The sequence below is a fragment of the Microcaecilia unicolor genome, chromosome 5, assembly GCF_901765095.1.
Source record: "Microcaecilia unicolor chromosome 5, aMicUni1.1, whole genome shotgun sequence".
Lineage (NCBI taxonomy): Eukaryota > Metazoa > Chordata > Amphibia > Gymnophiona > Siphonopidae > Microcaecilia > Microcaecilia unicolor.
The window spans coordinates 320,156,881-320,172,799 of NC_044035.1; the positions used below are offsets into that span (position 1 = coordinate 320,156,881).

The 15,919-nt window shown below is 40.4% G+C and overlaps 1 protein-coding gene across 1 annotated transcript in view; it reads right to left on the bottom strand.

Annotated features, from left to right (window-relative positions):
• Nucleotides 1-6,892: 6,892 nt before the first annotated feature.
• ANKRD27 (ankyrin repeat domain 27) overlaps nucleotides 6,893-15,919 on the bottom strand; it is a 133,332-nt gene continuing 124,305 nt past the window's right edge. The window contains 3 exon segments of the mRNA XM_030204404.1: nucleotides 6,893-7,612; nucleotides 7,614-7,906; nucleotides 9,591-9,663. Of these exon segments, the coding sequence (XP_030060264.1) occupies nucleotides 7,489-7,612; nucleotides 7,614-7,906; nucleotides 9,591-9,663 (490 nt within the window). The 3' untranslated portion in view covers nucleotides 6,893-7,488.

Here is a 15,919-nt window from a genome sequence, read left to right on the forward strand (position 1 = left end):
GCTTTTCAGGAAGCAGAGCGCTCTGACCCTGACCTGGAAGTTGTGAGACAGAGGGGCTTGTAGAGGTCATAGCTTATGATAGAGAAACTGATCCTGTTGATCCTAATAAGCCCTGGACAGAAGGCAAGCAGCTTATAGTGTCAGCATACAGAGAACAACTCAGATTGCACACAGCAATGAGCCATTTGAGAGGATAACTATGAATATAGTGGGGCCTCTAGCTGGAGTGAGAAAAGGTATATTGAGGGTACGATATCCATGAGAAATACTCAAGATCAACCTGAAAGTAATGGGTTGGTGGAAATTTATTAGGACTATAAAGCATATGTTAAAAACTTTCATGGGGACAGGAGACCAAGACTGGGAGAAGTGCTTGCTCTACCTACTGTTTGTGTACAGAGAAGTACACCAGGAGTCTACAAGGTTCTCCCCATTTGAGCTGCTTTATGGCTGGAGGGTGAGAGGGCCCCTTGACCTAATAAGGGACCATTGGCAGATGAAAGTTGACATCTCTAACAGCCTTGTGATTGAATTTGTAGTTAATATGGGCCAGAAATTTGAAGACCTTGTGGGCTTTATCAGAGATAACATGTAGGCAACACAGACTAAGCAAAAGGCCTGTTATGAGGGTACTACAGGTACTTGTTTTAGTCCTAGTCTGTCAGAATAAATTTCAGGCTAACTGAGTGGGACCTTATAAGGTCATAAGGCTCCTGTATGATACAAACTTATATCTATGGACTCTCAAGACAGAAAGCAGCGTACCTTTCATGTAAATATGTTAAAAGCCCAGGATAGTGAAACCATACTTTACCTCCTAGCAGAGACATTATCAGAGGTATGTATATGACAAATTGTAGTGGGAGAGCAATTAACCCCCACCCCGAAAGAGCAGATAGAAGCAGTATTGCAAAAGTATGCTGATGTGTTGTCTACTTGACCAGGCATTACCCATTTGGCTAATCACAGTGTAAACATGGGTGGCCATGACCCACTGAAGCAGAGTGCCTATTGAATATCTGCTGAGGTAGAGAGGCAAATAAAACAGGAGATTGATGAGATGCTATCTTATCCCTAGGTGTTATAAAGAAGCCTCAGGGCTTCGCCTGTAGTTTTTGTGCCCAAGAACAATGGCACAACCCACTTGTGTGTGGTTTACAGGAAACTTAATGAATATACTGTACTTAATGAATGTAGGCCCGGATAAATGAGTTACTAGACCACTTAGCTGGTACCTAGTACCTGATTACAATGGACCTTAGCTGAGAGTACTGGCAAATTCCTCTAACAGCTGCTGCTCAGGAGCAATCAGCATTTATTACCCCATTTGATCTATATGAATTTATTGTGATGCTTTTTGGAATGAAAAATGCCCCTGGTCCATTTCAGCCCTTGGTGAATCGTCTATTAGATGGACTGTAGGAGCATGCTGAGGCTTATCTTGATGACACTGCTGTGTACACTCAGACTTAGGATGACCACCGGATTCATTTGAGTGGAGTACTGGACCAGACCAGGGAGACCTACCTGCCTGACTATAAAACCCAGCAAATGTCAGATGGAGGTGGCAGAAGTTCAATGTTTAGGGCATAGAGTGGGAGGTGGACAGCTAAAGCCAGAGCCATCTAAGGTGGAAACTATCCAGAGTTGGCCCACTCCTCAAACTAAAAAGCAAGTATTGGCCTTCCTTGGAACAGTGGGCTATTACAGAAAGTTTGTGACTCTCTACAGCATTATAGCCAAGCACCTGACTGATCTCACCAAAAAGAGACTACACTGAATCATTACCTGGTCAACAGAATGTGGAGTGGCCTTCCAAAAATTAAAGACATTATTGGCTACCGATCCAGTACTAGTTGCACCAGCAAAGATTTATGGTACAGACCATTGCCTCAGCATATGGCATTGGGGTTGTACTCATTCAAGTGAATAGAAGAGGGGAGGAGCACCCCATTGTGTATCTCAGTTGCAAGCTCCTTGACAGAGAGATAGCTTGTGCCACTATTGGAAAAAGTGGCTTAGAAATTGCAGCCATCTGTATGGGCAAGACTTTACTGTCATCACAGATCACAATCCATTGGTCTGGCTTAGGAGTCTCAGGAGAGAATGGGAAGCTACTCTGGTGGAGCCTGTCCCTTCACTATACATCACCAGAAAGGCAGTGAAAATGGTAATGCTGATGGACTCTCAAGAAAGGAAGAGACAGAGCCGACCTGACACTGGACTGTTGGGACCTAACTAGTGTTCTGTAGAGGCTGCAGTTCGGGGTCTCTCAAGGAAGGAGGTGCGACAAAACTGGGGGGTTTTAAGCCTGTAAAACACTATTATTTCTTGCAGTGTAGTTCTTAGTTTGGCCAGCAGGTGGTGCATGTTTGTTTAAAGCTCTTACAGAGAACACAGATAAGAGGTAATGTGCAGTGATGTGGCCAGCTACTTTTAAAACTTTTTGTGGGCTCCGATTGGCCGAGGAGCTCAATTCATCTAGGATGTACAGGTTTTTTCTCCAGTCTTAGCCAGGAAGAAGAGAAGGATCTGTTTGCTGAGGCCCTGTGAACAATTAAATTGGATAACCTGTGAGCAGCCATATGCCCTGAACTTCCCAGGTATATTATTTAGATAGTAAACAAATGTTTAGATAGGATTAATGTATTAATTTGCTTATTGAACTTATTGCAATTTGTGTTATATTCTGTACATGATGATGTTTTATTCACTTTGTTTGTAAGCCTCATTGAACTTGAGTCTATTTCAGGCAAAGGTGAGGTATAAATGTCAATGAATGAATAAATAAATAATCCTTTTTCAGTTACCTGTTATTGGTCATTCATCAAGCAAGGAAGCAAATGGATTTGCTTAATACTACAGCACCCCCTGTAACTGTGGACACTGGCTGTAGCATGACTGTTACGATCAGAGCTAGTGCCGGAAGATGCTATTTTACCAGGGTGCACTGTGGAGGTAGTGTTAGCCAATGGATGCAGAGGACTGTACCCATTGCTTGAGTATTCCTGGATTAGGGGACCAAGCCTGGAAACAGAGAAGTAGGAATAATGAAGAACATGCCAGTACCAATGCTGTTTGGGACTGCATGGGTCCAATGAACATTACCCTTGATAGTGGAGTCAGCATTGCTGCAATGGTAACTCACCCGCTGGGTCAACAAGCAGAAGCAGCAGCGATCACCTCTTCAGTTCCAGATTCTGAGCCAGTCCAGGTGGAACCAGCTGACCAAGCGGCAGGAGGCAGCGCTCCAGTGCTTCCAGCAGCACCAGCCAGCTCCAGAGGTGACCGGGGCCAAGAGTATGGAACAGCCTGACTTAACTGACACACATATTGATCAGACTGATGACCCTGATTTGTCAAGAGTCACCAGCAGAGACCCTTCCAGATATAGATACTGATATAGGACAGAGACATGCTTTTCAGGAAGCATAACACTCTAGCCCTGACTTGGAAGCCATGAGGCAGAGGGCTGATCATCCAACCAATGAGACTTGTAAAGACCGTATCCCTATGGAAAGGGGGCTTGCTTTATAGAGACTGATCCCATTGATCCTAACAGGCCCAGGACAGCAGGCAAACAGCTTATAGTACCCAAAGCATACAAAGAACTCTTCCTAAACATGTTACATTTATATCCCACATTTTCCCACCAATTTGCAGGCTCAATGTGGCTTACATAATACCGTAAGGCGTTCGCCAAGTCCGGTAGAGAAAGAAATACAAGGTTATGTTGTGGTCAAATAGGTAGGTGCGATACAGGCACAATGGGGGTCGAAGAGAGGGAAGGTTGTATATTGTCCTGTCCAATCATTGGTTTAGCTGTGTTGCCGGATGTAGGGATTTATGTTGGGTCGGTAGGGTAGGCCTTTTTGAACAGGTTGGTTTTTAGAGATTTCCTGACGTTTAGATGGTCACAGATTGTTTTCACAGCTTTTGGCTGTGCGTCCATAGTTGTGTGCTTATATAGGAGAAGCTAGATGCATAGGTTGTTTTGTATTTGAGACCTTTGCAATTTGGGTAGTGGAGGTTTAGGTATGTTCGTGATGATCCGGTTCCGTTTCTGGTTGGTAGATCTATAAGGTCTGTCATGTATCCTGGAGCTTTGCCATATTTTGTGGACCAGGGTGCAGATTTTAAAGATAATGCATTCTTTGATTGGAAGCCATGACATTCCACTAGCAGGACATCAGGGGGTGACACGCACACACACTAGAATGACCCAGAACTTCTATTGGCTGGGAGTATTCTCAAGCTGTAGCTATTGTCAAACCTGTGATTCATGCCAAAGAGTGGGTAAGACCCAAGATCACCTCTGAAACCTTTATCCATTTGAGATATTTGACATTTGGGAGGATAGCTGTAGCTATAGTGGGGTCTCTAACTGGACTAGGAAAAGGTATATAGTGACAGATATCCTAAAATGATAGCCCTATCCTCAAGAAGCAAAGAAAATTGCCACTGCGCTGCTAGAAATATTTTCCAGGGTAAAATACTCTCAGAACAAGGGACATAGTTTATGTCTGAGCTGATTCAAAATCTGTGGGCATAGTGTGGTACATATCACCCTGAGGCTAACAGGTTGGTGGAGAGATGTAATGGGACATTAGAGCATATGTTAAAAGCCTTTTGTGGAGTCAGACGACCAAGACTGGGAAAAGTACTTGCCCTACCTACGGTTTGCATACAGAGAAGTAAGCCAGGCGTCTACTGCGTTTCCCCATTTGAGCTGCTTTATGGCCAGAAGGTAAGAGGGCCCCTTGACCTAAAATGAGAACATTGGGAGGGGAAGTTGATACCTCTGACACCCTTGTATTGAATATGTAGTCAATATGCGCCAAAAATTAGAAGACCTTGTGGGCTTTATCAGAGATAACTTGTAGGCAGCCCAGACTAAGCAAAAGACCTGTTATGATCGTAAGGCCCGAAACTGATTTTTCATTCACTTTGTCACTTTATTTATGAGCCAACCCAGTTACACTAAAATTACATAAGCATCGCCATGGTGGGACAGACCAAGGGTCCATCAAGCCCAGCACTCTGTTACCGATAGCGGCCAAAAGAACAAGCAATTTGTCCTGCCCATCCTAGAAATGCTGTATTATTCCCTCATCCATTCAATACCATTCTTTTTCCTCCAGGAAGCTGTCCAACCCTTTTTTGAAGTCCGCTAAGTTAACCACCTTAACTGGCAGCAAATTCCATAGTTTACGTGTTGTGAAGAAAATTTTCCTCCGATTCTTTTTAAATTTACCACACTGCAGCTTCAACTTTAATAGAAAGTAGGTGCCTACTAGGCCCTTAAATATAGGCACACTTTTCCCCCCCTTAGTATATAGTAAGTGTATTGTTTCTGCATTACATGCATAAGGAGATGTTGGGCACATCCCCAACATTTAACATGTTTTTCATTTAATTAATGGGAACTGAAAATGTTTACTGCATTTTAGTAAAGAACCCCCCTGACTGTTATCACCTACCACCCTATAGTAGAGACCAGTACTTCAAACAGAAATGTACAAAAAAAAAAAAACACACTTTGCAGAAACCGCTTTTACTGTTGTATTATCACCCATGAACATTTGGCACATATGAAAGGCACATTAGAAAATTAGCAGAAATCATATATTATACTTGGTAGAAAAATATAAGTGTTACATAGTGGACATGTTTTATAATTAGAAAACAAACTTTCCTTTTCTATTTGGCAGTAAATATCCACAATACAGTATAAAATGGCTGAAAACCTTACTACCAAAATATACATGATCTAGTTCACATCAAAATTATATGAAGAACCTTGGTTTTCCCTTAGACTTTCCAAAGCACAAAATAAAAGGACCTTTATCACACAGGACCAGTGGTGGGTTGTCAGAAGTTCTTACCTTATTTATAAACAAGTTTTTCAGAAGATGATTTGGAACTTAAAGTGCTAAATGTACATTCAACAAGATAAAGGTGAGCTACCCCAATATTATACTTAACATTCAAAACCAATTATTTTGTTTGGGGACTTGTAAGAAAAACATCATCATAATTAATAATTAAAAATGAGGTGTTCTCTTTAATATCCAGCACTATTAATGTAACAGCACACACACATATTTTTTTATAAGTATTTACCTCATTTCAAGACTTCATCACAAAGGCTGATTTATAATCCCTTGAAGGGTGTTAAAACAAATATTCAGTTTTGTTGTTAATTTCTCAAAACAGCAACAGCTTTCCTAGAAAAATGAATTGAACTGCAGTCTTTTCTTTCCTGTATACTGTTTAAGGAGTCTTTCTGAGAAATTAAGAGCGAGACTCAACTGTTGCTATAGAGAGCCTGATGAATTTATAAATCAGCCTTCGTAACTACATTCACTGTGATAAATAGTCTTGAAATGATGTTAATGCTTATTTTAAAGAATATATATCCAAATGCTGTCAGATCAGTAGTGTTGGATTTTGAGAGAGAACTGCTCATTTCTAATTCTTTTCTTATGCATTGTTATTTTTGCTTGGGCGGTTCACCTTTCATTCAATTGTATATATAATAAATACTTTGCCAGAGCTTCCAAGATTAAATGTAAATTCAAATCTGTTTCAATGTCTTTTCAAGAACTATTTACAAAGTACTAGACTCATGCTACACATTGAAGTGGCATCTTAACTGAAAACCAAAGTGCAATATTCACATATGCTCTAATTATAAAGTTGCTGTAACAGTGGCGGATTTTATATTCTTTGAGAGGGGTGGCAAATGTAAATCTTGGCTAGCCACAAATAGCTTAGGTTCTCAGGAAATCCCCAATAAATATGTATAAGAAACTGCAACCATGGAGGGCCTCAAACCAGCCTGGTTTCCAGGATAGTACCTGTAAATAAGCATGATTAATTTTTTTTTTTAACATCCCTGGGAGCGGTACTGCAAGTCAGACCAAGTCATATTGGTGTCACCTGTTCATGTGTGATTTAATATATAATTCACTGCCTAATACTACTGCATGTGAGGCAAATGCTTAAAGAATGCATTGCAGACAAAACAGTTAATTGAAATAGGGCAGTAGTGCTGAGAACGTCTGAAATATACAACAAAGGGTATGACATTTTTGTGAGTATTGCTTTAGTTAAAGCAAGCAATTCAGTGGTGAGATTGCTAAAAGCAAAAAATACAAAGGTTGTACACAGTGCTCTGTTTTTCCCAGCCATTTTATACTGAACAGGTAGTGTATCTTCATTGAAACACAGCAGCACTTAGAAGATGCTATTTCTAGGAAACTAAACACACCTCAGTGGTTCAATGTATTATACTAGGCACATGGGTTCTGAACTCCGATAGTGTCCTTTATTTCAGCAATACCATGATGGACATGAGAAACACCAGGGAGGAGAAATGTCCTTTTCATCTTGTCCCCCCAAACTTCGTCACAGTGCTTTGAGAGCAGAAAAAATATTGTCTTGCAGTTTAGATACTGGGGGCAAGTAGGATTCAGTTCAGATGCATCACAAGATGTAATGGGAATCTCCAAGACAGGTGCAAGCCACATCCCCTGAACAGCAGCCTTCCTTCACTGGAGATTGTTTTTCACAGCCCTGTTTAATCCCTTCAACATCCCGTGGGCGAGTCAAACTCCAACTGTTTCTGGCATTTCAGCCTTTGGTTGCATCCACATCCATTTTCTTCCACAGTCTCAGAGTGTGTATCACAATGTTCAGACCTGAAACCTCTTTGTTCCATGAAATTTAATATGGTACTATTAGAATGCGTGGGTAAATGTGTCAGTTTATTTCCACTGGCAGTCTCTATCGCCTCGTATTTTACAGAATCATCAGCGTTTTCTACTGCAACCCTCTCAGCTCTGTTCTCTTCCAATATCTCCACAGGTTTCAACTTGTTTTTGTCAAAATGTTTAATTGCCAGCTGTAAACAAAAAGGTATACATGAGAAAAATATCACTACCTAAAACAAATTGGCACACTCTGGGTACAGTATATTTTCCTAACACATGGCATTTCAGTTTACTCAACAAACATTAAATTCCAATAGGGTATACACATTTTGTTCCCTTTAAACTAAATCCATTCTCTGTGCTCTTTGTTCTTGTCATGTTTACATTTTAGCCTGTTTCCTTACTCCTTTTCATATTAATTAACTCTCTAAAGTAATTATTACTGTTCCGGTGAACAGCAGTATTCAAGTAATTGATAGCAGTGACCAAGCAATAAGAAAGGTAGTGATTCATAAAAAAAAAAGAAAACAGATAAATGCCAAACACTAATTTCTTGAAAAACCTAACATTATTAGAAAAACTTTGTTTTAAATTAGCTTATATCTGAGATCATAAAACAATTACCTATTCTCAAGCTGGTTACATTACAACACAATCAGTATAATTCTGTTTTTCCCATGCTGAAATGTTTAACTAGAATAATGAGAAGACATTTTGTATTGAAATATAGCTATGGCCTACAACAATGGCTCCCATATCATGCCCACCATGGCTTGAGTGCAAGTCTAATCCACTAGTCATGGCAAGAGAAAGAAAATGAGGTGTAATGTAGCCCTGTTCAGACAACAACGAGAAGGTGCAGCACTAGTACTGACCAATGATCGAGACAGAAGAATCCAGAAGATTGGAAGAAGGGTAGAGGAAAGGGCCCAATAATTTTATTAATATGTCAAGTGAAAACACTTGGGAACCACAAACCTAGAACACTATTTGATCATTAAAGCTATTTTTTTTGTTACATTTGTACCCCGCGCTTTCCCACTCATGGCAGGCTCAATGCGGCTTACATGGGGCAATGGAGGGTTAAGTTAGAGGGCCTACCAAAAATTATAGGTAAAAAGGGCAAGTAATGCACATATGTTTATTGCCTCCACATCCCCCTCAACAATTCATCATGTATCAGGTTCACATTCAATACAGACTGATTTTTCACAAAGGTGGAAGTGCACACACACAAAGCGCATGTGTGCAGAGAGGTTTGGCTATATTCCAAAGCACAGTGTACGCATGTACTCCCGTTTGTTGCTGTATAGCTCAGTGTAAATCTTTTGATATTCTTTCTGCATCCCTCTTTTTGCTGTATAGTTTCTTCTGATTCTTTGTCACCCACTGAACACACATGGAAGAATTAATTTTCTAACAGGTGACTGTGTCAAGGTACATAGGCACCCATTTTTAGTCTATTTCTAAAAGCACATAGGCACCTGTGTCTCTTTATAAACTATTATGAACAAAGCATCAGACATCATGGCTATAGTGAACTCGCATACATTTACACCTGCTTGGAAACAGGCATAAAGTGTGTAAATCATGGCTGCACTCGCTGCCAAAATTCTACCCCTAAACATACCTGCACGGAGGTTGTAAAAATATATGCCTTCTTGTTACCATGCATATTGTTTCACCTGTAACCCCTACAGTAATTATAGAAAAGTCTTTACACATGAAAAATACTTAATAAAAGTTACCCCTTTACTATTCATATCATGCTTCTGTGTAAAAGTCTGAAATTGTCTTGTAGATAAATTATAACAGAAATAGAACATTCATCGTGCAAAAATGGAAGAAAATCTGAATAAGCATATTTAGCCTCACCTGATGCTTGATGTCTTCACCAAACTTAGGAACGCTTTTATCTCGTTTTATTGTTTTCCGTAAATTCACAGACCTAACACACACAAACATGAAGAGTGAGTCAGAAGCAATATATCTACAATGCCTTGCAAAGGTCTTCACACCCCCATCTTTTTTTTTTTCATATTCTGCTGTCTAAAAGGTACAATACACAATCCATTAAAGTGGTAATTTGCTTTACTGACCTGTACATAACACTCTACGCTTTCAAAATGAAAAGAATTATAAAAAGAAAATAAGATATCAAAAAGTTTTGATGGCGCAAGTCTTCACACCCCTTAACTCTTTACACAATAGGATGGAAAAATGTGGTCTTACCTACCGGACCAGAAGATATGGGTTATGTCTATCAACAAGCAGAAGGAGAAAGACAAGAGGTACCATTGTAGCACCAGCTCTCCAGTATTCCTATAACCAAGCCAATCTGAACTCCAAAACCCCCTCCCACCATTATAAATCTTCAACTGCAAGCTGCACTCACATGAGTGAACATTCCCATTCCCTACAGAAAAAATTTTGAAAAGAAGAATAAATTTATCCTCTGATCCAACAGCGCAGCAAAACTCTGATAACAGGGTGGACTTCTGGACTGGCCTGGTTGGTCTCAAGAAAAGAAAAGCAGGTAAAAACCACTTTTTTCTTTCTTCCTTTCATCTGCCAGACCAGTCCAGAACATATGTGGATGTAGTAAAGCCATCCTTACAGTAGGCACGATGACAAGACCCCTACTGCCAGTACTGTGGCACCAAATGTAGAATCTTTTCTGGCATGAATATGAATATCCAGACTATAGTGCTTGGGAAAAAAAACTGAGGCCTCAAGCCCCCCTCCCCCAAGGAAGGATTAAATTCTGTTTATATAAAGTTTTTTTTAACCCAATAGAGGGGAAGGGGCGATAACTTACCAAACCCAGTCCAGCCTGAATAGGCAGGAGAGGGACCTAGACTCCTCCCAGGTGTCTCCCAAGCGCAGTTCACTCCTGGAAGAGCCTGGATCCTCTGACAGTCCTTGCTCATTCTCCAACTGGTCCCAAAAGTTTTAAGTTTATTATAATTTGATATACCGCACCATTAGTTTACAATAACAATCTTAGAAGAAAAGAAAATGAAAAGAATACAAAGTCAATAGGAAAGAATCAAGTAGTAAGAGATAAAATTAAAAATCACACAACAGAGTAGTAGACATACACAGCAGACCAGCCCATAGCTACACAGAATGCTGGTCAGCAACGGCTGGAGACAAGACTGAAAAGCTGGTGCTGCACTGTGCCTCTTATAGGACAGAGCTCATAGCTCTCAAGTCTCCGCCTCCATGTGCTGGCTGAGGGGTATAGTCCATACATTCTAGACTGGTCTGAACGACAAGGTGGGTGCAGTTTTTGTCCATTCTTCTTAGTAGAATAGTTCAACATCTTTCAGGTTGACTGGGGATCATCTGTGGACTGCAGTCTTCAAGTCCTGCCACAAATTTTCTATTGAAGGTGGATCTAAGCTTTTGACTGGGCTACTTAAGGGTATTCAATTTCTTTTTGCTGCGTCACTGCAATGTTTTTTTCATTTATTAATTTTAAAACAATACAATGGTTATAGAAACATACAACAGCGTATATTATCGGAATGAAGAAAAAAAATTAATTAAGGAATTTAAAAAATGTGACAGTGGACAGGTAAAAGTAAAACAGAACAGTACATGCAACATACATTTAGGGAGTTGAATTCCTTTTACAAGGTTACATAGCTGTCTAGCAGCGACCATGTTTTATAAAAAGACGAAATGTGACCAAATCTTATGACAGCTATTTCCTCATATCGTCTATACGAACACAGCAAGTTCCACCATTCATGAAAAGAAACAAGCTGATTATTTTTCCAATGCAATGCAATCAGATGGAGAGCAAGAGAAATCATTAAAAATCTCCAATGTTTTTGATTTCTGCTTAAGATCATTTTCCTGCTGAAAGGTGAATCTTCTTCACAGTCCTAGGTCTATGGCAGACCAAACAGGTATTTCTCCAAGATCTGCTAGTACTTTGCACCATCTTTCCTTCCCTCAATCTTCACAAACTTCATCTCCCTGTTGCTGAAAGCATCCCCACATCATAATGCTGCCAACACTATGCTTTACTGTAGAGATGGTGTTACCAGTGTGATGTCCTGCACGTTACATCATCGCTTAACACAAACAAAAAAGTTCCACTTTGATCTCATCATCACACTAAGAAATCTTCTTCCATATGCATGTTTCTTTGCAAAAGGTCATTCCATGCCAAGTGGTCTAAACCTTCCCACCATCATGTCTCCAATTTTGTTCAAATTTTACCTGTTGCGCGAAACAGGTGTTTAACGAAGTTTCCCAAAATTTGAAGTCTCTAACTGCAATAGTTGCAGATCTAGACCCCCTTTTCTGAAAGGTTGTCAGTCCATGAGTGCGCGACATTTACCAAAATGCCATTTTTGGGGTCTAATAAAATCCAAACACATAAGAATGGCTAAAAAAAATTCAAATCCTGTGCAGTTTTTGATGCTAATTCCGATGAAATACATTTTAACATTATGGATGCAAAATCCAGTCAAACAAGTTGACTCAAAGTGTGCATCAAAATTGGTCACGACTCATCGAAACATATTTGGACCAATATTCAGACCGCAACAACTTCCATGCAAACAAAGATACGGACTTGAAATTTTGAACAAGCATAATGCATGTGCTGGACATAATACTGCCAGATTTGCAACTAACCAGCATCTATAACCGACCTGCAGGATCTCTTCAAAGTTGGCACTGTCAGCGCAAATGGTAAAATGTACCAAAGTTCAAAGCCAATTATTAAAAAAAAGAGTCTGCCTGAATCAGCTTGTGAACAGTATCATCTGAAAGAGAAAATTGTGCTCTACAACACTGATATGTTTTTGTTTTGCAATGCCACCATTAAGTAGCCATTTACTCAGGTCAAAGTATGTTATATTTTGTGTGCGCGGTGTATTGTGTTGGTCCATGATGGCTCAGCCATTACTGGTTATCACATTGAAACCAGCATCCCCATCGCCATAGGGGCCACGCCCGAGGTATAGAAAAACACCTTTATTTGGCCTGACACATACGTGCCTATGTGTCCTTATAAAATACTAAATACAAATCCTGCAAAAATAGCAGCAGACTGTGGGCACTGGAGAGCAGGCATAAAGCAAGTACATGCATGTGTGTATATTTTATAAAATACATACATAAATCACAACTCCACCCAAACTCCTCCCCTAAGCAATCTAAAAGTATGCACTTACTAGCATCACAAATAGCTTCTGAAATGACCTTATTTTATAAGAGGTATTTTACATGTGAGAAAAGGTTTCTAAAATTACCTCCCACATGGCTTTTCTTCAGCAGCAGCCTCCTTCTTGCTACACTGCCATACAGACCATGTTTATGAAGTTAACTTGAAATTATTGAACAGTTAACATTTTCCCCAGTCTCAGCTAGAGACTATTGTAGTTTTGTTTTGTTTTTTTAAGTAATCTAAGGCCTTCAGTGACCTTCCTCAGCAGTTTCCTCAACCTACAGCTACTGGCTTTGGAGGGATGGCCTTACCGAGGCAGTGTCTTGGTGGTGCCAACTGTTCTCACTTTACAATGATGTACGTATAAGAGTACCCTAAGGGATATTCTAAACACAGTGTTTCTCAAGTTGTTCCCAAGTACCGCTCAGACAATCTGGTTTTTAGGACACCCACAATGAATATGTATGAGATGCATTTGCATGCAATGGAAGAAGTGTATGCACATTCGTTGTTGGTGTCCTGACAACCGAACTGGCTAAGGGATACTCCTGGAATTGCTTAAGAAACACTGCTCGCTCTTAACACATTGAAATTTTCTTAGTCTTCCCACAGTCTGCACCTTTGAATATCCTGGAGTTCATTCAGCAGCTCCATGTTCAAAATGTTCAGCCCTTTGCTTCAAATTTATTTCATACAACAGCAGTAACAAGTTTCTTTATCTAAGAATATTTGAGTCAACTCAACTATTGTGACTGCAAACAGGTGAGCTGCATTTAACTTATAATGGGCCTCACTAAGGCAATTTTTGGAAACAAAGCTAATTTGGATTTGTTGTAACAAAAAAATGTGGCAGTGTATGCAGTAAAGACTTTCTAGTTTCTTAAATTACGCTTTGCATAGTTCTATAATCGTTCTATAATCTTTATTTCACAATGACAGCGTATAGAATGTTGTGTAGGTTAATACACCTGCTCCTACTTAATGCATTTTGAAATGTATTTTTTAGACAGCAGAATGTGAACGTACAAGCGTATGAAGACTTTTACAAGACACTGTACATGTTGTAAAAGCTGGACACATTTTTTTTTTTTTTTATATATATTTTTATTCACGCAATAACAAGTTGTAAATGCCAAGTACAAACAGCACTGTCCAATGTACATTCCAAAGTCACCAGTCCATATTTATATTTAACAGTTATATCTATCTGAAAATCTTTGGTACAACCCGCATTGCATTTTGTTACTTAATCCCCCCATTCATATTACCTTACACTCCATCAAATATTCCATTCCACTTCTCGACTTTCATACCATCCCTCCCCCCCCCCCCCCCCCATTCATCCCTCCATACTCCTTCTCCCAGTATCCCCTCATTTTCAGGTGAGTAATTGTAAGCATGTCTCCCACAGCATGACATACCTGCGGACCTCTGGTTTGCTAGCCTTAGAATAAATTTGCTTCTCGTGTGTGCCTACCTCCCTCATTTTCGTTTTCCATGTCGCTCCCAATGCACCCTCTGCAGTACCCCAGAACTGTAGTATTGTTTTTTTAACCAACAAGAGGGAAACATATACCAGCCTCCTATGCGGTTGAGTTAGGCCCTGCCCAATTAAGAGTGATTGTTCTCCAAGCAGTAGGGTTGCATAGTCCCAGGTCAGAGTTTTCTGCACCACATTGTTAAGCAACTGTATAGCCTCATTCCACAACACCAGGGCCGGGCACTCCAAAAAAGAGTGCAGCAGCGTCCCCTCCGCCCCTTGGCATTTAATACAACAGTTATCAGTCCATAGTCCCATCTTTGCCCCTTTTGCCCTAGATATGTGCGCCCTGTGCAAGATCTTGTATTGCATCTCCTGCAATTCAGCAGCCTTAACCATGTCATACAATGTTATAAATAGTTTCTGGAATGTTTGCTCAGTATATTTGGTGCCTAATTCTTCGTTCCATTTAACTATCAATATCCTTATTTCCTCTTCCCGCCGGTGTTCATTTAGCACTCTATACCAGGTCGACAAACTATTTAGTTGATATGGGATCTTAAGGAGGATTCTATCTAACGGACCCCATGTCCATGCTTCCCCATACTTTGATTTTATGGTAGCCCAGTAATGTCTGATTTGAAAGTATTGTAACAAGTTTTTGTTCGTCAGGTCCCATTTCTCCTTTACCCTATCAAATGTGTCAAAAGTATCTGTGTCATTTTCCAGTAATTGTCCCAAAATCCTACAGCCATTATCTCTCCAATTTGTGAAAGCTGTTCTACCCATCCCAGGTGGGAATGCTTCGTTGCCCACTAGGCTCATAAAGGGTGAGACATCAGGCGTTCTCTGCTGACGCTTCCTCCACCACCCCCAAGCTCTTCGCATGGGTCCCAAAAGCTCTCTCCTATCAGTGATATTGATGTCACCACTGGGGCCCCCATGAATTAGGTTAGTAAATGACCAGGGTCTACTCCAAATCTCCATCCCCCGCTCTGGTAGGTACCTCTGCTGACCTATGATGCCCTCATAGATAAAGCGCATTAGCGCTGCGACATTATACATACGGAGGTCTGGGAGGCTTAGTCCGCCCCTCTCCTTCCTTAGTGAAAGTTTGGTCTGACTTATCCTTGCCCCTTTCCCTCTCCAAATAAAGCTCCTAATAATTGACCGAAACAGTCGTTCTTCTTTTCTTAGCACCCATATAGGCGCTGCCTGTAAAGGGTAAAGAATTTTTGGGAGAAGAATCATTTTTACCAAAGCTATTCTGCCCATCAGAGAGAGTGGTAGGTCTTTCCATTTATCGCACAATTGCCTGATGTTGTCTATCTGATTAATCACGTTTTTCTTGTAGAAAAGTTTTGTATTGGTGCTAAGAAAAACCCCCAAATATCTCATCGCCCCCTTGACTGGTGTTATAGGTAGTCCCTCCATCCCGGGATCACCCTCTATTCCTGATAGTGGGAGTAACTCGGACTTGGCACAGTTCACTCTCAGTCCTGATAAATCTCCAAACTCCCTAATTAACTCAAGGGC